The sequence below is a fragment of the Peromyscus leucopus genome, chromosome 2 (assembly GCF_004664715.2).
Source record: "Peromyscus leucopus breed LL Stock chromosome 2, UCI_PerLeu_2.1, whole genome shotgun sequence".
Lineage (NCBI taxonomy): Eukaryota > Metazoa > Chordata > Mammalia > Rodentia > Cricetidae > Peromyscus > Peromyscus leucopus.
This window is the reverse complement of record NC_051064.1, coordinates 116,934,911-116,959,857: the sequence shown is the minus strand read 5'-3', so window position 1 is coordinate 116,959,857 and position 24,947 is coordinate 116,934,911. Positions and strand designations below refer to the sequence as shown.

At 45.3% G+C, this 24,947-nt stretch overlaps 1 protein-coding gene across 1 annotated transcript; it reads left to right on the top strand.

Annotated features, from left to right (window-relative positions):
* The first annotated feature begins 5,255 nt into the window (after positions 1–5,255).
* On the top strand, positions 5,256–23,270 carry LOC114706744 (cytochrome P450 4B1). Its single transcript, XM_028889233.2, has 12 exons — positions 5,256–5,490; positions 11,763–11,904; positions 12,088–12,132; positions 13,362–13,489; positions 16,941–17,065; positions 17,296–17,447; positions 17,585–17,691; positions 18,444–18,634; positions 20,330–20,463; positions 21,940–22,004; positions 22,102–22,184; positions 22,543–23,270. The coding sequence occupies exons 1-12, from the start codon at positions 5,311–5,313 to the stop codon at positions 22,718–22,720; spliced, it is 1,530 nt and encodes a 509-aa protein (XP_028745066.1). The 5' UTR covers positions 5,256–5,310; the 3' UTR covers positions 22,721–23,270.
* Positions 23,271–24,947: the final 1,677 nt, after the last annotated feature.

Below are 24,947 nucleotides of genomic sequence, written 5' to 3'. Positions count from 1 at the left end.
CCTGGGCTTGCTGAACAGGGAATCTAGTACAGCAGGTGAGCTCCAGGTTCAGGGAGAGACTTCGTCTCAAAAAAAAAAAAAAAAAAAAAAAGATGGAAAGCAATGGAAAAAGATACTGAACATTTACCTCCCTTCTCTACACACCTGTACATACATACAAACGTCACACAGAAAACAGAAAACATGATCACAGCATCCTACACAGAAGGGGCAGGGAGCTCTGGAGAAGCAGGGTTTCTGAGTCTGTGTTTTCTCTGTCATGCTATATTCTTATGAGGACATGGCAAAATCATTCTTGTGTTGTGCGTGGGGCACTGGAACATTTTGGAAGAAGTTTTGTATTCTTGGGAGGCTCAACTCTGGATCGAGCCTGTAGAATAACTGACTTGGTCCAGTCCAGCTGCCTCACATTCCTGACTGCTCTCCTGCCCTCACCAGCTCCACCATCCCCCTTCTCCCTTCACACTTTTATGACCAAGATACTCATCCAAAGCCATGAGGACATGGGGCGTTGGGCCGATGAAATGCCCCCCCCCACCCCGTCCCAATAACTTAGCCTAAGAAACGCCATTCTGAAGGAATCAGAAAAACAGGAGTTCACAGCTGTAGCCAGCCATCCGGCCTTGAGAGAGGTAACTATGGCCAGCCATCCGGCCTTGGGAGAGAGATAACTGTGGTCAGCGGCCTTGGGAGAAAAACAGTTGAGTCAAATCAGGATATTTTATGGCTGGCCCCCTGGCCTTGAGGAATAAGCAGCTAGGCTGGAAAAACACCCACTGTACCCTAGACAAGGCCAAGTCAGCCACACACATACGACCCCAAGTTCACCCTGGCCTTCTTTGAAACAACCAATAGGGACCCTGTAACTATGCTTCTCGCTTCTGTAACCGCACCTCTGCCCCGGGATCCCATAAAAAGTCCCCCTTGCCCTAGGAAGGCGCGCAAGTCCTCCGAGAGACTTCGCCCCAGGTACCTGTGTATCTAATAAACCCTCTTGCTGTTTGCATCTGATCTGTGGTTTCGGTGTGTTCCTTGGGTTTGGGGTCTCTCCTGAAGGAAGATCTCCCCTGGGGGTCTTTCAGGTAGAAGGGAAAGATCTTGGTAGAACACAAAGATTAGAAAATTCCAGATGCCAGGATGAGGCAGTGATCTCCCATTATTTTACCCACTTCATACACTAATGATGATGTCTCACATAGTACACCAGCTTTCCAATGTGCTAGTAATGTCACATTGACCCCTGCACGTAGCTCTAAGTTGGTGAGGGGTCCCAGACAGTCAACAATTGGCTGAACCTTGAGTGGTCAGGGTACATGCAGAAAGGGAGCTACTGCAAGGAGCCAATCCCAGTGTAAACAGCCTGGCCTTGATTTAGCAATAAACAATACCTGAGAGTTAGTCTGTGTATATTCTATTGGGCACCTTAGTCTGTTTTGGACCAGTTCTAAGGTCTTTGCAAAATGTGCAAAAGGCTGTCTTTGAGACTGAGAATACTGTTACTTTCCTCCGGTAATATTTCTATACATCAGAATCTTACAGCTTAAACAGAAATCCACAGCTAAATGTGTGCCCAGAGATGTAAAACACATGACTAAAGGGCCGTGGAAAGCACCCCCGAGCTGTTCTTATTCGGGAGGCATAGCAGTGGCACCTGAAAAAGCTACAGACAGAAAATCCGTTTCCACAGTCAGTGACCCCTCGGCTTTGCCAGGTGGGGCTCCCCATCAGGGAGTTATATAACTGGTGGGTCGACTTGTCAAACACTAGTTGTCACCTGCTGTGTTCTCCCACGGCCCTCGGCATTCATCATGAGTCCTGGGCCTTGTTTCTAGCATGAGAAGATAAGTAGAGTTCCTGAGGCTACCAGTGACGTCCTCTTTCTAACTTCATCTCCTAGTTTGCCGCCTTAGCTAAGCCTCAGGCCCCTCCCAGAAAAGCAGCCCAGAATCAGACTTCCTTCTACCTCCCTATCTGGACTTGCCATCTCCTAAAGGAACAATGCATTGATCAATTCATCTCCACTCTAAATGTTTAGCAGGCTCTACCCTCTACCTTCCAGAGTCAACACACACACACACACACACACACACACAGAGACACAGAGAGAGAGAGAGAGAGAGAGAGAGAGAGAGAGAGAGAGAGAGAGAGAGAGAGAGAGAGAGAGAGAGAGAGAGAGAGAGGTGGGGTGGGGGGTAGGAGAGGATCTTTCTGGAACCTCCTTCTGACCACCCTTGACTCTGTGCTCTCTTTATGGGATCTTTCCCTGGGTCTATCTCCCAACTCCTCTGTGAACTCCCCTTCAGTGCTTCTCAGAAGGCACTAGGTTAATCTCATGTGTTCATTCTTAGGTTAATTTCATTCAGTGTGCCTCAGGTTAATGCTCTAAATATGTTTTAGCCCCATTTAATAAGACCTTTGCCAATTTCCTGAGTTTTCTCTGGTACATCTTGTATGATTCCCAAAGTTCCAAGCAATGGAAATCCTAACTTGAGTTTAAGCAATAAAGGAATTTACTGGCTCGTATAAGTAAATGGGTTAAAGTTATTTGGAACTATTAGTGAAGTTTGAGGTATGAGTTTGAACAACGTAATTGGTGGCTGCAATTAAATGATTTCCTATGGGTTTACCATGGTGGCTCTCTTAAGAGGTAGTAGGACCTTTAAAAGAGGGCTCTAATAGAAAGTTATAGGTCATTAAGGGTGATACCCCCACAAGGAATTGATGTAGTCATGTGATCCCTGGTTAGTTCTTGCGAAATACTTGTTATAAGAGAATGCTAGACTTCTGAATCACTTTGGGACTTACTTTCTTGCAATATAATTCCTGTCTATTGAATGTATTTGCCATAATGCCATCTGACATGAGGTCCTTCCCAGAGCCAAGCTGATGGCAGTGCTGTGCCTTTGTACCTCCCAAACTATTAGTGAAACAATTTCTTCTCTTTAAAAACTACAGTCTTAGGTATATATATTTTTTTATAGTGATGGAAAAATGGATGAATACTGTTTCAGTGTGAGTATTTCTCAATTCTCTTAGATGGTAAGTAAATTCTTTTTCAGCTCTTCTCATATCAATAGCACATAAGATTATATTCTTGCAGATAAAATCCAATGAGAAACGAGAGAGAGAGAGAGAGAGAGAGAGAGAGAGAGAGAGAGAGAGAGAGAGAGAGAGAGAGAGACTATCTAGACTCCTTAATTTAAGACTAGAAGTCAAGTTTCATTGCTTTGGTTAGATGACATTGGTTCTGTAATTATCCTGGAAAAAATGAATCACTATGGGGAAGGTGAATAAATACAGACATCTTTAATTATACTACCAAATGGCCAGTGTTAGGTAAGGTCAGGACCTTGGAGTTAGTTGTTGCCTAGCCCATGACTTTGACCACAGGGTGACCTGCCTTTTGCCCTAGAAGGGTAACTAGCTGCCAGATTGTATCAGAAAGTATATGGCAGGGTGTGACAAATAGACTATAAATTTTGTGCTATATAAACATAAGGCCATTCTGAAATTGGGGGTAAGGCCAATCTCAACATACTCCTGAGACATTAAATGAATGGCACTGGGCAGAAGAGGGGTTCAGGAAGATGATACTGGGGATTCACTCAGCTGAAGTCTACTCCAACCACTCAAAGCTTTCTACGTTGCCCTTTTCACTTTTGGTGACCCTCATGTGGTCCTTGACAGGGGCTATGACTTGTTCATCAGCTTGATGCTCTCTTAGGTCCTCCCTCAAACACATCCTTTATCACACTTCCTGATAGGGCCATGCTAATATACAAATTTACTATAAAATGTGAAAAGTCAGCAGATAGCTCATCATGTTTGCTAATTCTCTGATCTGGGATAAAGTGAATCCTGGATATGAATTTTCAGGAGTGGGATAGACCAATAGAAAAGAAACCATTGGAGTTCCTTTCATCATTTTATATCTTGTTTTTCTACCTTTGAGTAGGTCTGGATATGCTATCTCCCCAACAGGGAGGAGACTTGGTCTCCTCTGCAAGAAAGGACAAGAAAGCCATGTTGACAACACACCATTCTCTGAGTCAGGACCTCCTGTTGGAGTTCCAAGTCCACCCGTGCCCTGGGTTGGCCCTGTCACCTCTGGCCAGTGCACTCAGTCTCTTTTTTTTTCTGTCCCTACTGAAGATCTGACTTCCACAGATTGACCCTCCTTTATGCCCTTGCTAGCTCCTGATTTAGTTGACTATTGGGGGACATCAGTACGAGGTTGAAAAGTGGAAAAAGAAAAGGTTTGGAGTACAGTTTCCTGTGCCAGCATTATGTCTAGCAAATGCAGTTCCAACTTATTTGTGGGCATACCATTCTTGTTCCTTTTTGCAAGCGTGTTGATGGGATTCTTGTTGCTAATTTATGGATGCCATGTCAGATCTTGTCTGGTGCTTTATAACCCTATCTACCCTCTGAAAGGACCCTTACATCAAAATTGGTGCTGAATTCTGTGTTTTGTGGCTGTCCCGAATGATACAACTCTACATTGGAGGGAAGACGGCAGGGATCCTCTGTCAGGCCAGGTGCTTCAGCTAAGATTGTCCTTCAACAGAACCTTGGCTGTGGCATTCAGAGCAACTACTGTCTTTCTGGGACACTGGGCATTTCTCTACTCATCATTGGGCCTGAGTGGCTCCACCTATTCAAGAGGGATTTGATGATTTATCTTCATCATCTTGAAAGTCTATTCTATATTCCTGTCAAATTTGTACTATGGTTTTAGGGGTAGTAGTTCATCCTCCTTTGATCTTTTTGGGGACTATGACATAGTCCCTAAAGTCATCTCACAGAAAAGGGACTCAAAACATTATGAAACAGGCAAAAATATGAGTCCCATCATTGGTCTACATTAAGGGGACCGTGGAAGCTGTCTAATGAGAAAGCACAGATGATCTTATCTGGGAAACAGATGTAAAGAAAGAGTACCTATGACCTCTGTGGGTGGGTTAAGTTAAAGTGTATACAAAGTCTCTTAAACATAGAAGGTACTTGTAAATAAGAAGGTAGTTGCAATGATCGAACCAAGAACTGCCCTATGTTCTCTTCTCCAAGGTGGGATGCTCATGGTCTTGTCTCTATTAAGCTGTATTTTGGTCGAATCCAGTCATGCTCTCTCTGTTGCTATGAACTTTGAGGCAACTATCTCCACCCCATGGCACTCAGCCCAGTTTGGGCTGCTGCTGACTGTCGGGCGTGGCAAGGAGGTGGGAACTGGCAGGGTGCCTGTGTCCAGAGTATAAGGCAACCTGTGGGCAGCTGGAGGCAGCTGGGAGTCTGGACCCTGCAAGTTTAGCCATGGCACTCAGCCTCCTCTCCCCGAGCCTGTCCCGCCTGGGCCTGTGGGCTTCTGTAGTGATCCTGATCGTAATCGTCCTCAAGCTCCTCAGCCTGTTGTTGCGGAGGCAGAAGCTGGCCAGGGCTCTGGACAGCTTCCCAGGGCCCCCCACTCACTGGCTTTTTGGTCATGCTCTTGAGGTAGGTGGAGAGGGGGATGTGGGAGAATCAGGACTAATTCCCCGGAGACTAGGAAGGAGGCCATCAGTTTGGGCAGGGAGTAATGCCGGGAACCAAGACTCCTAGTCAGCTTTCCCACTCTTGCCTTTCAAGCTGGCTTCAGAAGCAACACAACACTTCAGAGGTGGAGCTTAAGAAGACCCAAGATTCTTTTCCATTATTCTGAGGCCCAAAGTGCAAGTCAGTGTTGAGGTTTGTTGATGGATCACACAGGGGAGAGATTGAATCCTCAAAGTGAGACCCAACAACTAGGCAGTCATGTTTAGATTTCTTATGTGTCCTGCTCTGTGTAGTGTAAAGATTTCTACTACCAACAAGTGCTGCCTCCTGAGACTTCCCAGCATGTCTGAGAGGTTGGTGCCTGCAAAGCCAGGAGATGCCTTCTGTGTCTCCTTCCTGTAGCTGAGAAACTATGGCATTTTCCCAGGCTCAGATCCTGGTTGGTTCTCCTGTAAAGGCAGCACAGTAGGGGTCCACCTCAACATCCAGTCTCCGGAACTCCTGTCATGGGGATCCAGACCTTCTGGGGGTTTGAAGTGAAATCGGAGAAGCAGATGTCCCCCTCCAACTTCTGGAGATTCTAATATGTCAGGGTGTAGCTAGGCACCTAAGATTAAAAGTCTTCCTGAATGTTTTGAGCTGCAGGCAGGTTTGGGAGCCTAGGCATGGATGCCAGGGATGGTCGCAGAAAGGGAGTATAATTCTTTCTACTTCCTTATTCCTCCATCTGGGAATTGCCTATCTTTTGGAATTGACACTGGAAATGAACTTAATCTCTAATCTTATTCTTGTCCCATGTTGGGGATAGCCTATGAACTTCGCTGTACCACTGAGCATCCAGAATTAATTTTAAAAAAGGATGGTTTGGGTGGGAGAAAACAAACACTAGAGCCTCCCCTGCTCCCAGGACTGTAGAGGTACCTCCCCAGGGTCCACTCTGCTTCATTCTTTTCATCTTGGCACCGTTTATCTTTCCTACTTGTCTGAGGCTTCTGGAGAATGGAGATCTGGTCTGATTTATTTCTGTGCTCTCAAGGTACAACACAAAACTTGATACAGACGAGGCATGGCTGAATGAATAAACTCAAAAGGGAGAGGTGTCCGCAGAGGCCAGAGAGTAGTGGGGAAGGGAGGTGAGGGATTAGGGGGACTTGGGAGCATGTCTGACAACTCTGGGAGGTTGAGGTTATACCCTGAAAGAGCATGAGAGACACATGAGAAGGGGATCTCTGTACCTCCTGCTTTGTGCTTAGCTGCTTTCTTCAGAGTTGGGGAGGACCCCCAATCAGTGGACTTCCATAGCATGTAGTCCTTACTCTCTCCAACTGCATGCCAGAGCTGGCTGCCCTCTTCTTCCCAGGGCCTCCACCCCACCTTGGAAGTACACAAAGAGCCTGGAACACAGCCTAGCTTCAGCTGCTTGTTGCCAATACCACTATCTGGAGGGCTTTGGCTTGACTCCAGGAAGGGCATGCCAAGATTGGAGTGGTGGGTGATCTTGAGTACTATACAAGTTCCCTGGGGAACCATCATAGACATACCACCATTGCATTCCTTCAGGACTTGGCACCTGTCTCTGCTGTGGGTTGGATTCACACCTAAACCTGTGAAGGGCAGGGTGTGGATTTGTTTCCCTAGTGTGACAAAAGATGAGGAATTTGAGATTCAAATGGACAAGGTGTTCACTTAAGGACATATAATAGTTCAGGATTCAAATCAAGACTGGACCGGAGACCTCCTGCATTTTAATCCAGACACAGTGAATCAAAAAAGCAAACAAGAAACGAACCAAATAACCCAATAAACAAATAAAAAAGCCAAGTAACTGACATTTGACTCTAATGCAGTGGGGATGCGCACGGGAAGGAAAGGAGGGTAGGTGGGTGTAGGCCTGGGGTGTGGAAGTTTCTACCAGGATTAGTTTCTCCCTTCTTGATTTCCAGTTACAATCTGGAGGCATTGTTAGCATCTACCTCTCATCCTATTCAGATCTCAGAATGTGTCCTTTTGAGGCAGGGTGTGTGTGTGTGTGTGTGTCCGTGTGTGTCCGTGTGTGTCCGTGTGTGTGTGTGTGTGTGTGTGTGTGTGTAGTGGGTATTGGTTTCCAGCTCAAGGAAAGGAAATCAATCCTCTGTGACCTCAGAGGCCGCATCTCTGGCCCTGCTTATTACTGGAGCAGCCCCCTTAGCATTGCCCCGTATACTAGGAACTCTGGTTGGTTCTGTTTAGCCAACACTGATCATTGACCTTTGCTGTGCCCTGTTTGTTAAGTCATCCTTCCTCTCTGTTCTTTGTTATTGATAAAACGGGGGTAGTCATCTTCAGACTGCTGAGTTAGATGAGTATCCATAGGACAAACTATAAGGGCATAGCCAACAGCTGGGCAGCTAAATGTCAGATGTGAAATTTCTGTAGAGGATGCTTGATGCAAAATACTGTGACACATTTGCTTTCTTTTCTTTCTTTCCTCCCAAATCCATCTGGTCCTTGGTTTCCTCCAGTCCTCCCAACAAAGATGTCTGAAGAATTCTATGAAAGAGGAGGCAGAGGGGCAGGGACCAGGGTGAAGGGCAAACAGCAGCCAGGGGGCCAGGGTGAAGGGCGAGCAGGAGGAGGGAGGTCAGGGCTACTCCAGAGCTGGTGCTTCTTGTTTTGGTTGATTCTTCCTGCAGGTGCTCCTACTCTTCAGCTTTATTTAAAAATCTTAAAAAATTATATATTTTTAATTGGAATGGAATTATACCTCTACCCCTTTTCTTTCCTCCAGCGACTCCCAGTTGCTCTCTCTCAACTCCCTCCCATGTCCCCCTCAAATTGATAGCCTCTTTTTCCTTATTATTGTTACCTATGTGTTCACACACACACACACACACACACACACACACACACACACACACACACCTCCTCAGTCTGTTTTTATTGTTGTTACAATTTCAAGACTGATCACTCTGCACTGGAAAACCAATAAGGAGTTCACCCTTGAGAGAGGCTAATTCTCTTTCTTTCCCTGAGAGAGGCTCATTCTCACTCTCCCAACACTCATTAGTTGCTTGCCGTTCTTTGTCTAGGGGTGGACCCTGTGAAAATTTCTGCCTTTCATGTTAACATGCTCATTGATACTGCCATTGTTCTGGTCTTGCTTACTCAGCCATTTCTAGGAGGGATTGTTTCACAGCAGACCTCCTGATAGTCTGTCTCTTATTTGAAGTCTCAACAGTGGCTTGGACTCACGCATACCAGGCCCTAATAGTCTTATATGTGTTAAGAAGAGAACCTAAAGGTCAAGATGACTGATTCTAGACACACAAGGACACCAAGGGATAGCAATTGAGGAGGAGAGCAACTATGTTGATCCCCACAAGACTTCCCTGGGTGGCCTCAGACGGCACAGCAGAGAATCATGGGAAGGGTCCTGGCAGGTGGCATTCGGTTCAGGGACTGAGAGATCTTGTTAAGATCTGGGAAGTCAAAAGATGGCTGTTGAGTTAAATTTTTATACTGGAGATACCTGAGCTCCTGAGCATGTTGGAGAAGAGAAGTCCCTGTCTTCTACCTTTCAATGGTTGGCTTTTCTAAATATTCACCTCTGTTTTGCAAGCAGATGAATTTGTGTGTGTGTGTGTGTGTGTGTGTGTGTGTGTGTGTGTGTGTGTGTGTTATGTATGTATATTCATCTGTGTGTGTGAAGACCAGAGGTTCATGTTGTATGTCTCCTATGACTCTCCACCTTTTTAAATCATTTTTGAGAATTAAAAAACTTGCTTCAGTTTATTTTATGTATGTGGGTATTTTGTCTATATGTACATATGTGTATCATGTGTACCTGGTGCTCATAGAGGCCAGAAGAGGGTGTCAGAGCCTCTGGAACTGTAGTTACAGATGGTTGTGAGCCACCAAGTATGTCCTGGGAACTGAACCCCAGTTGTCTGGAAGAGCAGCCAGTATTCTTAACTGCTGAACAATCTCTCCAGACCCTTTAAAAAGATTTTTAAAAACTAAAAATTACATAAGTACGTGCTTGTGTGTGTGTGTGTGTGTGTGTGTGTGTGTGTGTGTGTGTAGTGAATGTGTACATGTGAGTGCAGGTGCTGGCAGAGTCCAGAAGAGGGTGTCAAATTCCCAGGAGCTAGATTTACAGGAAATTATGGGCAGTCCCATGTGTGTGCTGGGAACTGAACTTGGGTCTTTTTCAAGAGCAGTATGGCTCTTAACTGCTGAGCCATATCTATAGCCCCTTCCGTTTCACTTTTTAAGGCAAGGTCTCTTATTAAACCCAGAGCTCTCCCTATTTTGGAAAGACTGGCAGGTCGGCAAGCCCTCCCCTGATCTTTTTATCTGACTCTGAGGTTACAGATATAGCCACCATGTCTGGCTTTTAAGTAAGGGCCTAAGGTTCAAACTCAGGTCTTCTTGCATGGGAAGCAAGTGCTTCCTCTACTGAGCCACCTCCCCACACAGATTAATATTGTCCTCTAGCAGTCTCCAAGAGAGCTGTGGCTGCGGCAGACTGGTGAAGCAGGGAGCTTGCTCCTTGGACACTAGCCAACTGATCTTTAGGTCCATTAGCGAATGGCCTGAGCAGATTTGTTGACAGGAAGGACGGCAGGACAAGCTCAGTCATGATCCCTGTTCTGTTGTGTCATGTGAGACTGTTCTGTTGGCCTTAGAATGCACTGTTCCCACCTATGAAGAGGTCATGGTTCAACCAAACTTCATTGCTGTCCCTCTCTGATTTTGTTCTTGGAGTCTAACTTACTCTTGGAGAACAAGACCTTCCTATTGTTCACTGCTGCCGGGGTCAACCCCGGTGCAAATGAATGGATGAGGCAGGTTGCTGAGAGCTGGGTGCAGTGACTTACATCTATTTCCTGTTTTCCCCCTGCTTCCTTCCTTTGGGAGAAAACAAGCTGTTCTAGATCTGATAGTAAGTATCCAGGCTTAAGGCATCTGAGGATAAATCTGAGACATTTGTTACGTAACTCAGAGAAGTTTGCCAGTAGCCACATGACCCTTAGAACAATGTCTCAACAGCCATTTTGAAGGACTGTAGCTGCAGAAGTGGGACCAGACCCTGGGAGCTGTCCTCACTCTCACTGGACTCCTGGGGACAATCAGGGCCCATAGGAGAAGTCTGTCTCTAGGGAGGTCATGACAATCCGTGACTGAGGCCAAGGTCTTTTGTCTGCAGCTGGGATACTGCAGAAGGACACAGGCATGGTTCTCGGGAGTTGGGAAATATAGGAAGCAGAATGTAAGGAAACCACATGTGGGGGAAATAATTCACTCAAGAGTGATACAGACAACCGATTAAGCCAGTTAAGAGTATCAGAGATCCTTAATTCTGGGCAGCAACCAAGAGTGAGCTAATGCCTCAGAGCCTCTTGGTGCTGAAGCTCAGGGGCACAGCATTTTTAAAGACAGAAACCACAATGACTTCAATGTTAGGTGAGGGTCAGAGTAACCTTGCAACATTTGTTTCAGCAGAACATAGTAGTTATTTAGACATAACATGACAATTATTTTTGACTTAAACATTAATTATTTTGGTTAGTACATCTGCACCGTGGTCCAAATCACTGACATCCTGAATGTGTTGCCAAGGTGGACATGGTTATTGAGAATCTAGAGGCTTGGAAATTCTCTAAGTGGACACAAAATGGAGTCAGGACAAAATGGTGTTACCTTAGTTACTTCAGGGGCAGGCAGGAAAGAAGAGAGACCTAAGAGAAGGGAGAGAAGTCCAGGAATTACCAGCTAGAAAGGAGGAAGAGCACCACAAATGTCCCTTTATTTACAGGTAAAGATGATTTTTATCACTTTCACTCCCTGACATTGCAAGAATAAGGCAACCTTTTGGTTGAATTCAGGGTTCAGAAAGATGACTCTATAGGCAGATTATATATAGATATAGATATAGATATAGATATAGATATAGATATAGATATAGATATAGATATAGATATAGATATAGGACTGGGAGCCAGAGCTGCAGAGAAGGCACAACTGGTGATTTTGAAGGGAGTGGCTTGGGAGTGACCAGCATTCCTGGACTTACAGCAGCAGCTCTGGGACTGAGAGGGTATTAGAAATGTGCAGGAGAGTGGGGGTACAGGAGGAAGGAAGGAGGTTCCAGGCTCTGCCTGGGCAGTGTCCTTCCTTCTTTCCCCAGAAACCTGGGGTCTTCTGGCTATACTGGGTTCCTGAGTGGTCCTTGTCTTCTGTTATCATTTCAGATCCAGAAGTTAGGGAGCCTGGACAAGGTGGTATCCTGGTCCCAACAGTTCCCCTATGCCCATTCTCTCTGGCTTGGACAATTCATTGGTTTCCTGAACATCTACGAGCCTGACTATGCCAAAGCTGTATACAGCCGTGGGGGTGAGGTGCCCTGGGGAGAGGGTGGGGATTCCTGGGAATGATGGGCTCAGGGACCAAGTTGGGGAAGGTCAGGGCCTGTGTCCAACATCTTGGATGAGAATAATCAAGTCCCTTCCTCATTTATCACTATGCCTCACCTGGGAATATCCTGTTTCTCTGTGACTGACATCGTTTGTTCTGCAGACCCAAAGGCTCCAGATGTGTATGACTTCTTACTCCAGTGGATCGGTAAGTGAACATCTGTTTTACTGTCCTTCCCTTCCCTTCCTTGTGCTAAGTGACCAGAATCCTGCCCTGCCATACTCAGCCGGTTACCCCGCCAGTGGACTGCCTGTCCTGGGTGCCGGTCCTAAGCTTAGCACCTCTGTGGGGAGGCAGGAGAGCAGCAAGAGAGCTCCTGCCTGTTGCAGGAGTCAGACACTTCCCCTTGCTGGACATTCATCTTCCCTCTCTCCTAAGCAGAGGCAAGGCAATGTGTCTTTGAAGAATGGCTTGCTAGAGGAGGCAACCCCAAAGTTGATCCTACAGGATAGTATAGTGATGTTTGTTTCTGGAAGAAGGGTCTGAGAAAAGGTGCAATAGTTGTAGGACCATGGAGGCTGCAAGTGGCCGAAAGGCAGACTTTGGTTAGTAGATGGGACTAGTCAGGGAAGATGGGTCAATGTCGGCTGTCACTATGTAGACTGATGTTGTGAAGGTGGAGGGAGCCACTGAGTCATCTACTTCTTTTAATTAATTGATTAGTTGATTAATTAATTGACTTTGAGACAGAGTTTCACTATGTTGCCTTAGCTGGCCTAGAACTCTCTATGTAGACTAGGCTGGCTTTGAACTCACAGAGATCCACCGGCCTCTGACTTCTGAGTGAGTGCTGGCATTAATGGTGTACACTAGCACACCTGGCCTTATTCTTATTTTCACTTTTATTTGTCTCTATGTGTGGTTGCATAGATTGTGCCACTTGAGCACAGGTATCTATGTTGGCTCTCCTAGAACTGGACTTATATGTGGTTGTGAGCTGTCATGTGTGTTCTGGGAACTGACCGCAGGTCTTCATAAGAGCAGTGAGGGCTCTTGATCACTGACCCATCTCTCCAGCCTCCTCTGAATCTTCTTGATCCAAGGCCATATGCTTCTCCAAAGTTCCTTTATTTATTTATTTACCCTTGGAAGCTTCTGGAGCTAAGAAAGGGCTGCTTGGTAGGAAGGTATCAGTCTTAGATGATTGACTTAGTCAAGATCTGCTACCTTCTCTATGTTGGGAGGTCTCAGTTGGGAGGTTTCTATGTTGGGAGGTCGCAATTGGGTACCAGAGGTCTATCTATATTGGTTATTGTAGTGCCTCCCCTCAGGGTGTTCCAGGTTTGGGAGTGGCAGAGGTTGTGGTTGATCCCAGCTCTCATGGGTAAAGTAGGATTGCCTGGATTCCATGGCCTCCATCTCCCTTCCCTCCTCAGGGAAAGGCTTACTGGTTCTTGATGGGCCCAAATGGTACCAGCACCGCAAGCTGCTCACACCTGGGTTCCATTATGATGTGCTGAAGCCCTACGTGGCCATATTTGCTGAGTCCACACGTATCATGCTGGTGAGTACCCTCCCTATGGCAGGATCCTGGGATTGTGGGCTGCTGGACCAGCCTTCTGTACCTATCCCAATTTGCCTTGGGTGAAGGCAAGTGGTGCTCTCCTGTGGAGAGGGTCCCTGAAGCCCTGTCTTCATTAACTTCAACAATGGAGCCAAAAGTTTTTAAAGTATATCCTCAGGATCCTCTGGATTTCCTTGGTGTCTGTTATTATGTCCCCCCTTCATCTCTAATTTCGTTAGTTTGGATATTCTCTTTGCCTTTAGTTAATTTAGATAAGGCTGTAGTTCTCAACCTGTGGGTCATGACCCCTTTGGAGGTCAAATGACACTTTCACAGGGGTCACATATCATATATCCTGCATATCAGATATTTACATTATGATTCATAACAGTAACAAAATTATAGTTATGAAGCAGCAACAAAATAATTTTATGGCTGTGAATCACCAAAACATGAACTATTTTAAAGGTCACAGCATTAGGAATGTTGAAAACTACTGTGAATAAGGGTTTCTCAACCTTATTGATTCTGTCAAAGAGCCAACTCTTTGCATCATGGATTTTTAAAATATTTTTTGTTTGCTTCTATTTTATTCATTTCACCCTGAGTTTAATTATTTCTTGCCTTCTATGTTTTTGGGTGTGATTTCTTCATTTTGTCCTAGAGCTTTTATGTGTGCTGTTACTAGTATGAAATCTCTCCATTTTTTTTTAAATGTAGGCATTTAGTGCTATGCACTTGCCTCTTAGAACTGCCTTCATTGTGTCCTGTAAATTCAGATATATTTATTCATTTTCCTTCAAGTCTAGATTTTTCCATTCAATTCTAGAATCCATTCAATTCAAGCCTTTAATTTCTATCTTGACCCATTTTTCATTCAGTAGTGTGTTGTTCAGTTTCTAAGAGTTTGTAGGCTTTCTGTGGTTTCTGTTGTTGTTAATATCCAGCTCTAGTCTGTGGTGGTCTGATAGGATACTGGGTGTTATTTCAATTTTTCTGTATTTGTTGAGACTTGCTTTGTGTCTGAGTATGTGTTATTTTAGAGAATGTTCCATAAGGTGCTGAGAAGAAGGTCTATTCTTTTGTGTTTAGGTGAAATGTTCTGAAAATATCTGTTAGGTTCATTTGGTTTATAACACTTGTTAGCTCCAGCATTTCTCTGCTTAGTTTTTGTCTGGTTGACCTGTCTCTTGATGAGAGTGGGGTATTGAAGTCTCCCACTATCAGTATGTGAGTATCAGTATGTGATTTGAGCTGTATTAGTGGTTTTTTTTTTTTTTTTTTTTACAAACAGCCCTTATGTTCAGTGCATAGATGCTAAGAATCGAAACGTCCTATTGGTGTATTTTTTCTTTGGTGAGTATATAGTGTACCTCCCTATCTCTTCTGACTAGTTTTGCTTTGAAGTCTACTTTGTCAGATATTAAAATGGCCACAGCAGCTTGCTTCTTAGATCCATTTGCTTGGGATATCTTCTTCCAACCCTTTACCCTGAGGTAATTGCTATCGTTGATGTTGAGGTGTGTTTCTTGGGTGCAGCAGAGTGATGGGCCCTGCATCCATTCTGTTAATGTGTGTCTTTTTTATTGCAGAATTGAGAACACTGATGTTGGGAATGAACAGTGTTTGTTGATTCCTGTTATTTTGTTGTGATGGTGTGTGTGTGTGTGTTCCCCTTCTTTAGATCTGATGGCCTGATTTAGATTTCCTTGTGTTTTTCCAGGTGTGGTAAACTTTTTTAGATTGGAGTTTTCCTTATATACCTTCTGTGGGGCTGAATTCGTAAATAGATACTGCTTAAATTTGATTTTATCACAAAATGTTTTGTTTTCTCTATCTAGTGTAATAAAAAGTTTTGCTGCATATAGTATTCAGAAGTGGTATCTGTGATCTCTCAGAGTTTGTAAAACATTTATCCAGGCCATTTTGTCTTTTAGAGTCTTCACTGAGAAGTCAGGTGTCATTCTTATAGGTCTGCCTTTATATGTTACTTGGCATTTTTCCGTTGCAGCTTCTAATACTCTTTCTTTGTTTTGTATGTTTAGTGCTTTGATTATTATGTGCCAAGGGGAATTTCATTTCTGGTCCAATCTATTTGGTGTTCTGTATGCTTCTTGTATCTTCATAAGCATCTCCTTCTTAATGTTAGGGAAATTTTCTTTTATGATTTTGTTGAGGATATTTCTGTGTCTTTGTGGTGAGATTCTTCTTCTATTCTGACTATTCTTGTTTGGTCTTTTCATAGTGTCCCAGATTTCCTGGATATTTTGTGCTAGGAGCTTTTTAGGTCTTATGTTTTATTTGTCTGAGGTATCCATTTCTTCTATCTTGTCTCAAATGGCTGTCTCTTGTATTATGTTGATAAGTCTTGCCTCTGAAGTTCCTGTTGGAGTTCCTAAAGTTTTCATCTCCAGATTTCCTATAGTTTGGGTTTTCTTTTATTCATTAATTTTATTCATTCTATTTCCACTTTCATGACTTGAATGGTTTTGTTCATTTCCTTCCCTGTTTATTTATGGTTTCATAGATTTTTAAGGGGTTTATCGACTTCCTCTTTAAGGACCTCTATCATATTAATAAATGCTATTTTATGATCTTTATCTTGTGCTTCAGCTATGTTGCATTTCTCAGGGGCCTGCTGTGCTAGGGTTGCTGGGTTCTAGTGGAAATATATTGTTCTAGCTAGTATTGATTTATTTTCATGCTGGCTTCTAGGCATTTGGGTTTGGGAAGATTGTAATTCTAGGTGCTGATGTCTGGTCTTGTCTTTGTTGCACAGATGTCTTGTTCCTTGCTTCCTGTTGCCCTCTCTGGTTGTTAGGAGAGTGTGGTGGCTGTGTGTTGCCTGGTAGGGAATTTTTCTCAGATAGGTGTTGCCATGGGAGAGGGGTCCTGGTAAAATGGATTTCTAGGTATGGGAGCTGGCACTTAGGAATGGAGAAGGCCTGGGAGGAGTGAGGGGGTCCACAGAAGAGAGGAAATCAGGGTGTTCCACAGGATGTGCTTTAGTCCCCTGGGAATGGGGCCAAGAGTGAGAAGAGGCACAAACAGGGAGTCTGCTACAAATCTAGGAATGAGACTGGGGTATTGGATTTGGAGGAAGGGGTGTGAGAGTGAAGATCTGAAGCTCACCTACTTGCTATAGGGACATACTTAATTCTCTGGCAGGCATGGCTGCTAGGAGTGCCTGCTGGAGTTGGGGACTGGAATACAGCCATGAGTTGGGGGAAGGAAATTTGGAGAGGAAGATTTGTGTGATCCACTGGAGATGGGGGGAGGGGGAGTAGGGAGACCACAGCAGATGGTCTGTTACAGAGCTGGGGATGAGACTGGGGGAATGGATTCGGAGGTGAGGAGGGAGAAGTAAAGCTCTGTAGTTAGCCTACCTACTTCCCTGGCCAAGTAGCCCAGCTCTTTTGCACATTACATCTTCTCTCTCTCTGGATTCCAGGACAAATGGGAGAAAAAAGCCAGCGAGAATAAGAGCTTTGACATCTTCTGTGACGTAGGACACATGGCGCTGGACACCCTCATGAAGTGCACCTTTGGCAAAGGAGACAGTGGCCTAAGCGACAGGTCAGAGGCACCTCTACCCAAAGCTCTCAGAGAAGGAAGCTGAAGGGCTCCTGATCTCTGGTTGCAGAGGTCCTGCCTTGATTTGCCCTGGCCCTACTTGTGGTGGAAGACACATTTGGTGTTAGTGAGGAGGCTGAAGGAGGCAAGAAGAGGAACGGGAAGTATTTTGGATAGGATTCCTAAAAGAAAGCTACTCAGGCCTCTTCCTTTTCCCAACCTATTCTGCATAGAGACAGCAGCTACTACCTGGCAGTCAGTGAGCTCACATTGCTGGTGCAGCAGCGCATCGAATCCTTCCAGTACCACAATGACTTCCTTTACTGGCGCACTCCACATGGCCAGCGTTTCCTGCGGGCCTGCCAGATAGCCCATGACCATACAGGTGGGCCTTTCCTTCAAGTCCCCTCTCCCCCCGCCACCACATGCCAACCAGGAATCCTTGGTTCTTCCCCTGGAGTCCTTTTCACCCTTCCTGATACAGGGCCAAAGTAGACAGTGACACCTATGCTCTTGGTCCAGACCAGGTCATCAGGCAGCGGAAGGCAGCCCTTCAGGATGAGAAGGAACAGAAAAAGATCCAGCAGCGGAAACATCTGGACTTTCTGGACATTCTCCTGGGTGCTCGGGTGAGTGAACACAGTCCACCCTACCTGACAGCTGGTCCCAGGGAGGCCTTTAGACTCTTCTTCTAAGACAGGCTCCTTGCTCAGCAAATATAACCTACTGCTTACCCATTGCACAAATCAACAAAGGTAAAAATGCAGCATGTGTGTGGCTGGGCTGTGACACCAGGGAGCTGGCAGCCTGGGTCACATGGTAGCAGCTTGAAGACATTTCTAGACTTCTGAGATCCCTAAACATCTTGGCATTGTAGAAGCTTAGAGGTTAGATTTCATTTTCTTTCCTTCTTTCCTTTTCTTTACCTCTGTCCCTCCCTTCTTCCTCCCCGCTTCTCCTTCCCTCCCTTCCTCCATTCCACAAAACTCAGCGCCTACCCTGAATCAATGCCTATGCTAGGATGCAGAGATAAGAAAGACCTGCATGGCCATCCATCTGCATATGGTATAGTGGCTGGATTGGGGGAGGTCGTAGGTGGATGTTGACAAAGATTTTTTTCCCTGCCAGCTAGAACTGGTGTCCCTAATGAGCAATATTGCGGCTGAGTAAAGTTACATGTGTCCAGAGGGCTGAGGGAGGGTTTCATGAATGAGAAGCATCTTGGCTGGAATTGGAAGGGACAGAGGAATCTGGAGGAAGACTCCAAATTTACCAACAAGTGTTCATATGCTTCGTCAGACCTGCCTCTGACAGCTGTGCTTGGGCATCTTCTTCACCCTAACTCAAAGGCCTTGAGCTCTGCCATGGTGCCTTCTTTCAGGATGAAGGTGGGATCAAGCTGTCAGATGCAGACCTCAGGGCTGAAGTGGATACCTTCATGTTTGAAGGCCATGACACCACCACTAGCGGTATCTCTTGGTTTCTCTACTGCATGGCCCTTTACCCTGAGCACCAGCAGCGGTGTAGGGAGGAGGTCCGTGAGATCCTAGGAGACCAGGACTCCTTCCAGTGGTGAGTGAATCTGAGAGGGAGCTTGGCCCTTCTTGCTCAGCCCAGGGAGGGGTTGTGCCTATCCTGCCAGTGCCTGCCAAGGACAACCCACACCTGTTCTGGAAATGAGATGAAGTTGGCAACAGTTGGGTTCCCTTTCTTTTGGTTGTGTAGCTTTCTTGGGGGGTTAACTCTAGATGTACCCCCTTTAACCAGTCTCCCCAAATGGAGGCTTTTCAGTGTCACAGAAGTTGTCAACAGAGGCTGAATTTCATAATGACAGAATATGGACCCCTACTGGGCTTCTGGATAGAGTAGAGAGGGCTGAGAAAGTGGAAGAAGTCGGAGATGACCGTGGGAAGACAGATGGGAAAAATCCAGTCCCTTGCCATCTGCCTTTGGATGACAGCACAGAAGCCCAGACTCCACATCCCTCATCATGTTAAAGGAGACAGATCCTAAATGCCAAAAACTGCTATGTGTCCCTACTTGCTCCTCAGCTCAAGTCTGAAGTCCTGAATGTAACACCAGCTGAACCAACTTCCAGTTCAGAGTGGTCTCTGAGAGTCCCACCCAGGCCTCTTCTGTTGCTTCCTCCTCTTAGGCCTTTGGAGCCTGACAGTCCCTCATCCCACTGAGTTCCTGATCCACCTCCAGCATGGGGCAGGACACACAGCAGGGATTGAGAAATTGGCCTCTCAGTGTTCCGAGTCCTGTTCTCCCAAGTGGGACTGATCTGTAATTCCAGTGTCTGAGATTTGAAGGATGGAGTCTCCATAGCTAATGTGTACTTGCGGGATGTAGGAAACCTGCCAGGGGTCCAGCCATGTGCACAGTGCTATCTGGAGCGCACTGCAAGTATGAAGAGGAGAGGAGCAGACAATTTGCTGCTCTTGGGGAGTTCTCAGAAAGTCAGACTCACATGGTTGAAATCCAGAGAAGGCTGCAGGATGGAGTAACACTGAGAAGCAAGGATGTTGAGGGTAGAGGGTGAGGAAGGGAGGGGCTTGAGTTGACTTTAGAAAGAAGGTTGAAACTCAGGTGAAGAGAGCTATGCTCTCTAGCCAGATAATCATGTATACAGTCTGAGGCAGGGAATTAAATACTTATTTTGTTTTCACATAGTTTTATCCAGAATTTGAAGCAACTTAGAGGATACTTATTTAATAAAATAGTACAAGAACTGAAAAAAATCAGGATTAGGGGGAGAGTGAGTTGGAATTTGGGGCTCTGTAAGAAGGTATTATATAGTTCTGATGATTGAACTTTACATTTGGTCTGAACTTCATGGTGTCCAAAGTGGGTATTTATGTGAATTTATCATTATTCATCCATGGACATTGGTTGATTTATTTAACTAACAAGTATCAGGCCACCTTTTCCATTCCAGGGCCACAAGGGAAGCCAAGCAGAAACTAAAGAAATGTCCCTTGTGGGACTTCTGTAGGCACTGAATAACACAAAAGTGGCCTTGTCTTTGAGGGTTGGGTACACGCATGTCTCTTGGATCCTGTGCCTTCTCCTCTGGGAGCACTAGGTTTCTCTGGCCACCCAGTATGACATTAATGCTTAGGCACTTGAAACCCTCTTGACTCCTCTGTTGGAAGTGTGGTGGTGACAGAAGGTGAAAATGATATCATGGTGAAGTTGGCAATGGGGCCTACCCTCTCCTGGGATCCCTGTTCCCAGTTCCCAAGTGTCCTGTGTTGCTGGCAGGGACGATCTGGCCAAGATGACCTACCTGACTATGTGTATCAAGGAGTGCTTCCGCCTCTACCCACCGGTGCCCCAGGTGTACCGCCAGCTCAGCAAGCCAGTCACCTTTGTGGATGGCCGCTCTCTGCCTGCAGGTGCGTTGGGGTGCAGGTGAGGATGGAATGAAAGTCCTCTCTGATATTACCTGTGCCATTGGACGATCTTTACATCAGGCAGAGAGAATTCAGGCTTCGTGTGCTGAGCCCTGGGCCCGAGCACTGGCCTCACAAAGTAAACTTGTCTCTGCTTCCAAACCTCCACTTTCTCTTCTCTAAAAGAGGGCTGAGGATATAAATATGGGTATGAGAATATAAGCTTCATTTTTCCCCTGGGCTTTAGGGTGATTATGTGGATTCATTTCTTTGCAGATTGAAGTAGCAAGAACTATTTTTTGTCTTCCAAAAGAATCCAACATGAGTTATTCCTTTGAGGCAGTGATTGTGAAAGTTGGCTTTTCTTTTTAACTGTTAGTGCAGTAGGACCCAGGCATGGCCAATCACTGGGTACTGTTGCTGCATTGTTCACAGGGGAGGGGTTCTTGTAACCTGAATTTTTCTTTCTTTTTTTTTTTTCTTCTGTTTAAAACTGTATCAAGCTAGGTGGCAGTGTTGCATGCCTTTAATCCTAGCACTTGGGAGGCAGAGCCAGGTGGATCTCTGTGACTTAGAGGCCAACCTGGTTAACAGAAGGAGATCCAGGACAGGCACCAAAACTACACAGAGAAACCCTGTCTTGAAAAAACAAAAAAGAAAAAAAAACTATATCAAATGATTCTACTATGGTGCTATTTAACAAGCAGATTGTAATGATATGTGTAAAATAAAACAAAAAATGAAAATGGGGGATCAGAGAATACATTTTTTCATGACAATCATCTTCAGAGTTTTCATTCACACTGTGCCCATCTGATTGCACCCTGGACAACTCCAGGAGATGATTCACATAGACTATGATGCAATGCGTGTATAACATGTTCAACTCTGTGTTGAGGCTTCATAAAAATGTTCAGACCTGGGCTGGACAGATGGCTCCAAGGTTAAGAGCACCGACTGCTCTTCCAGAGGTCCTGAGTTCAATTCCCAGCGACCACATGGTGGCTCACAACCATCTGCAATGAGATCTGGCGCCCTCTTCTGTATACATAATAAATAAATAAATCTTTAAAAAAAAAATGTTCAGACCTGAGCCTGACATGTAGTAAGCATCAAATGAAGGTTATCTCTTATTATTAATAGCATAATAGCTTCCTAAGAGTTAGTTAATTGAAAGTTAAAAGGCTATAATAAGCAGCTCCCATTTATTCCACTTTGTGGTAGGGTGGGCTCACCATTCTTGGTTTTCATTCCACAGATGTAGAGGTTAGGCACTATTCTCAGTACCTGGCTCCTGGAGCTGTTGATTATGATGATTAAAAAATACTTAGAGTGTGACCAAGAGCTCAGTGTCACTGGCAGTGCACAGACAGAGGCCAGTGTCCTAGATAGGGGGACCTTAGGGGATTCAGTCCTAATGTGGAGGTGGACCTGACGGCCTCACAACACTTCGTCATCAGGCCTCTTCTCTGCTTCCAGGCAGTCTCATCTCTATGCACATCTATGCCCTCCACAGGAACAGTGCTGTGTGGCCTGATCCAGAGGTACTGCATCTCTGGGTTTGGAGGGTAGACAGGGTGTGGGCTGTGGGGTCACCTCTGGCAGCATCTGTGAGTGTTTAAGTAAGTCCTCTCTCCTTAGGTCTTTGACCCCTTGCGCTTTTCTCCTGAGAACGTGACAGGACGCCACCCCTTTGCCTTCATGCCTTTTTCTGCGGGACCCAGGTAGGGAGAGGGACAACATTCTCAGGCCCTCAAGACTGGGGGTGAAAAGTGAAGGTCATCATTGGGGAGGCATCAATATGGAGTTCTCTGTGATAATGGGGGCTTTTTGCTATTTTTTCCTGTTTCTGGTAAATGGGTGGGGTACATGTTTCCTTCTGTGAGAGACTGCAAGCCAGAACTCCCAATGGGACAATACCCTGTGGGACCCATTACCATGCTCCTGGAGTTTTGCCTTTTAAGCCCAGGCCAACAAATCAATCATTCATTATGCATTCAAAAACTGTTACTGGTTTTTTGTGGGTCTCTAAGAACACTGGATAGCCAACAGCTTGATGTTTCTTTGTGCTGCTCGCTGCAGGAACTGCATTGGGCAGCAGTTTGCCATGAATGAGATGAAGGTGGTCACAGCCCTTTGTTTGCTGCGCTTTGAATTCTCGCTGGATCCCTCAAAGCTGCCCATCAAGCTTCCCCAGCTGGTCCTGCGCTCTAAAAATGGCATCCACCTCCACCTGAAGCCACTGGGCTCTGGGAAATAGGTCTTCAGAGACCACAGCTTAGACAGCACAGGCTGTGGCTTTTTCAGGGATGTTGTCCTCCTAGCTTGAATGTAGAGTCATCATGGATCCCTGCTTTTGGGGGGGCTTATAGATGTGAAAGCATTGGCATTGATAGTCTCGTGAAGGCAGTCCTTTGTAAACACATGTGTCTAATGACTTGATGACTGGACTCCACAGCTCATTCCTTCACTCTGCAAACATTTGTTGAACATCTGGGTGTCTTGAGAAACTTCATTTGTTTCTCGTAACTACATGTCTTTCAAAAACAAACAAACCACAACCAGAAAAATACATTCCAGCCCTTGAAAAATCTTGGTGAAGACCATGGAAATGTTGCCTTGACATTTGTGGAAGATGGATGTGAAGGAGGGATGGTTTGGATAGAAGGTGACTCTTCATTGACTTGCATTTCTTTAACTGCCTCTGTGTATTTGGAATATAACAGACACAACGAAAAACTGTTTAAACTAAATCTCTACAAAATAAAGAATAATTCCTAAAGCACACTCCCATCACTAAAGTGAAAGAATGTGAAAGGTGTCTTTACTCATGTGATTTCTTTCTTGGGATATGTCCCTGTGGCATTCTTGTCATCTGCAACAGTGGTGTCTCATAGTCATACAGTACTCTGGGCATTCACAGTATTCCTAGGGAAGGTGTACACTAAAGAGGAATTCTGTACAAGATTGTGCAAGAGAATGACTGTGCAAAAAGGACTTTTGGAGTGGAGTTTGGGGTGGGGCCCACATGATGACTTAGAGATATTTTCCTGGCAGTCCTTGCAGCAGCTGCTTGATGGCCATGAGTACCTGTATCTCTAGGGTTAAAGGCCTAAGGTCACTAGGAGGTTCAAATCTAGGAATTAGCCCCATGGGGAAGGAAGGGCACTAGAAACTAGGATCAGAGGCAATAGTTAGGAATTCTAGCCCTGGGACTTGGTGAAGCCTCTAGGGCAGCAGTACTCAACCAAGGGGGTGGGATAGGGTTTAATAAACCTTTCATATTGTACTCCTAAGACCCCTGGAAAACACAGATACTTGCATGGCAATTCATAACAGTAGCAAAATTACAGTTGTGAAGAAGCAATGAAAATAATTTTATAGTTGGAGTCACCACAACACGAGGAACTGGATTAAAGTGTTGCAGCATTAGGAAGGTTGAGTACCACTGCCCTAGGGTGTCCTGGGTTATGTGCCATATACTTTTCACTACTGATTATTTTCCACTTGGAAGAAGGCTACATCTTGGCAAATCTGCCCTAGGACACTTGCTAACTCCTACAAAGCCACATCAGGACCCAGATCTTGTAAACTTGAAGCTGGGATGCAAAGGTCCCATTATAGTGTGCCTGTTGGCTATGAGCCCTAATGCAACTAACTTGCCCTTTTGTCCTAACACCAGATAAACTGCTCTCTGAACAAATGTAGTAAGGTTTCAACAGTTATCACTCGGTGCTGATTCTGTGGTCATAACCACCATGTGCCTCTAGGCGGCACCTGAACAATATCTAAACAATATCATTTTAGATCTTCAGAACCTTGGCCATCATGAGGTATGGACAGGATGGAGGCACCCCTTCTCTTATTGGAGGAAACTGTGACTGCATTTTAATGTTAAGGGAAGAATATTGAGAGACTCTAATCTAGGAGGAAGTTGAGCTGAGGCTTTCTGACTCTGATGTCTTTTGTTCAAAACTCTATCATTAACATCAATTCTTTCTGAGTATATGTATCAGTGGGAATAAAGTCAAGAACTCTGACTGGTGTGTGTGTGTGTGTGTGTGTGTGTGTGTGTGTGTGCGTGTGTGTGTGTACTGGGACCTCCTGAGTGAGGGCGAGTGGATTCTGGGACTGGTGGCCATCACAGATGACCACAGCTTCATCTTTATGACTTTTCAAACACAGCCTAAGGCTCCATTGGTCTTGAGCACGCACATGCATATGCACAGGTGTGGGTGGAATGTGTTATGGGTGTGTATAGAGTTTACATGAGTGTCACTTTGTGTGTGTCAAGGAGGGGGAATGCATGGGACAGTGAACTGAGCCTGTCTTGCTCATTGCTTCCAGGCAGTAGAATCACTTTCTGTTACACATTTCATCCCAGTTGGAATCTTGTGGCTAGAGTGCTTGGCGGAGCACCCAGAGTGTGCTCTTACTTTTCCTGTCTTCTCTTAGCATGGCCAGCATGAGACTTTCTATATTGCTTG

Excerpts from the sequence above, each read along its gene's own strand:
- LOC114706744 (XM_028889233.2), top strand. The coding sequence starts at position 5,311 with ATGGCACTCAGCCTCCTCTCCCCGAGCCTGTCCCGCCTGGGCCTGTGG. Across the intron at positions 5,491-11,762 it reads TTTTTGGTCATGCTCTTGAG|ATCCAGAAGTTAGGGAGCCT; the intron begins GTAGGTGGAGAG and ends TTATCATTTCAG. Across the intron at positions 22,005-22,101 it reads CTGTGTGGCCTGATCCAGAG|GTCTTTGACCCCTTGCGCTT; the intron begins GTACTGCATCTC and ends CTCTCTCCTTAG.